Consider the following 2,029-nt stretch of genomic DNA (forward strand, 5'->3'; position numbering starts at 1 on the left):
TTGAATAAACGACCATTAGTTAGATAAAAAAATAATACTTTAATGTAATTTCATAAAAAAATATAATGATGGTATATCTTCCAAAAAGCAATTAAGAATACACGTATCAAAAAGAAATATATATATAAACTCATCTTAGATAATAAACAACAAATGTATTTTTACAGTTTATAACAATTCATTAATTATCAAATATAAATATAATAACACTTATGGTTAATTCAATATTTAATGAAATTTATAGAAAATTATTTTTTCATTATTAAATTGTTTTTTTCCGCTTATTACATATTAAATAATGCATAAAATACCTCTCATATTATAGTGTTTTTCAAAGTTATAAAAAATCTTATATATGATGTAAAAAGAGAACATTCACAGAATGAAATCACATTATATTCATAGAAAATTCATTTATTCTTATATTCCTATTTCATATCTGTATGCTTACAATTATTATGCAATCATTTTTACTACTATGTTATAAAAAATATATTCCTTAGAAGAAAACATACTATTGGATATAATAATTTTCAATATATGTATAATACTGTAAATTCATATCAAATAATTATTTATTACATACATTTGAGTAATACATAATTTTTTTAATTAATTATTCTTTTCATATTTTTGTATATTATAAATTTAACATCAATCAATACAAATATATTATAATTTATGTATGCTTCCGTAAATCGAACAAAGTAATTTCATGCATATTAACATTTTAATGTACTTCATTTTGCATAAATTATGCGATATTTTTTCATTATTATTAGATCATTATTTTATATTTCTATAATTTTATTGAGGGAAAAATATTATTTTAATTTTTTAAATCATATATACACCAAATACTTTATATCTATTTTTAAAATACTATGCAAAAAACTGAGTTATAAACATACAAAACACTTTTACAAATTTATTTTGTTCAATAGTCACGTAATAAATGGGAAACATTTATTTATAATTTGTGTATATCCTTAAAAAATTATCATTCTATTTAATTTTAACAATGGCACTTAGTGGAGAAACTTTTACAGCATTAGATGTAATGTTGACTTATTACAAATATTTATTGTCACATTTTTTTCTTAAATGGCTCGTTTTAAACAAACAACAAGAAATAATTTTCTATAATTGAAATATTTAAAACTTTTCACATTATTCTAATTTTATATTCACAGTCTCCTTTATTTCAAGATTTTTTAAATTCGGGAACATTTTATAATAGTGTAGAAAACGTGTATAAATTAACTGAATATGATGAACATTGTGGCTCACCCAATAATAATAGTAAAGATAGAATAGTTAGAAATATATGTGCAAAGATTTTAAATTATTTAAAAACTAAATATTCAGTATCTGATAGTAAATCTAATAAGTATGATGTATGCAAACTTTTGAATTATTGGGTATATAATAGACTAAATGAGGATTATCTCGTTAAAGGTAATTTTGATATTAATGATGCCTTTAAAGAAATAGAAAGAAAATGGTATAAGGTTATTCTAGATAAAAATAATAATGATTATTATAATAAATGTAAACCTGATACAATGCTTTTTAAATATGAAGACTGGAAATTAAGAAAAGAATTGTATGATTATTATGCAGATATTGAAGATATTATTTCAAGTGCTAATAGATTTAATATATGCGAGCAATATTATAGTTACGTTTATAGCAAAATTGATCTGTATGATCATTTTGAAAAAAAATGTGTAAATGAAGATTCACGTACGTGCCCAAACTTTTACAATCTATGTAAAATTTACCATCCTAAAGATGTATTACCTCGGATTAATTGCCATAATGCACTTAAGGATAAATATATATTGCCATCTGCAGTTACAATAATAGAAAAACCACAATCAGCTGAAGGATTAGTTTCTGCAGAATTAACAAGGGAAAATACTTTTTCTAACGATTCGCCGAGAGAAACTGCCAATTCCAGTCCTATACCATCCTTTGGTAATGCACTCCTTGGTATAGTAGCAACCTTCAATGACATCTGGTATTT

General features: G+C 22.1%; 1 protein-coding gene across 1 annotated transcript; it reads left to right on the forward strand.

The window, feature by feature from the left end:
* Window positions 1–1,681: 1,681 nt before the first annotated feature.
* On the forward strand, window positions 1,682–2,023 carry PCYB_004420 (hypothetical protein; the record flags this gene model as incomplete). The annotated part of the gene is made up of 1 exon (XM_004227863.1): window positions 1,682–2,023. A coding segment is annotated over one exon (339 nt), but the record flags the coding sequence as incomplete, so codon positions are not given.
* Between the last annotated feature and the right edge of the window lie 6 nt (window positions 2,024–2,029).

The sequence above is a fragment of the Plasmodium cynomolgi genome (genome assembly GCF_000321355.1).
Source record: "Plasmodium cynomolgi strain B DNA, scaffold: 0500, whole genome shotgun sequence".
Lineage (NCBI taxonomy): Eukaryota > Apicomplexa > Aconoidasida > Haemosporida > Plasmodiidae > Plasmodium > Plasmodium cynomolgi.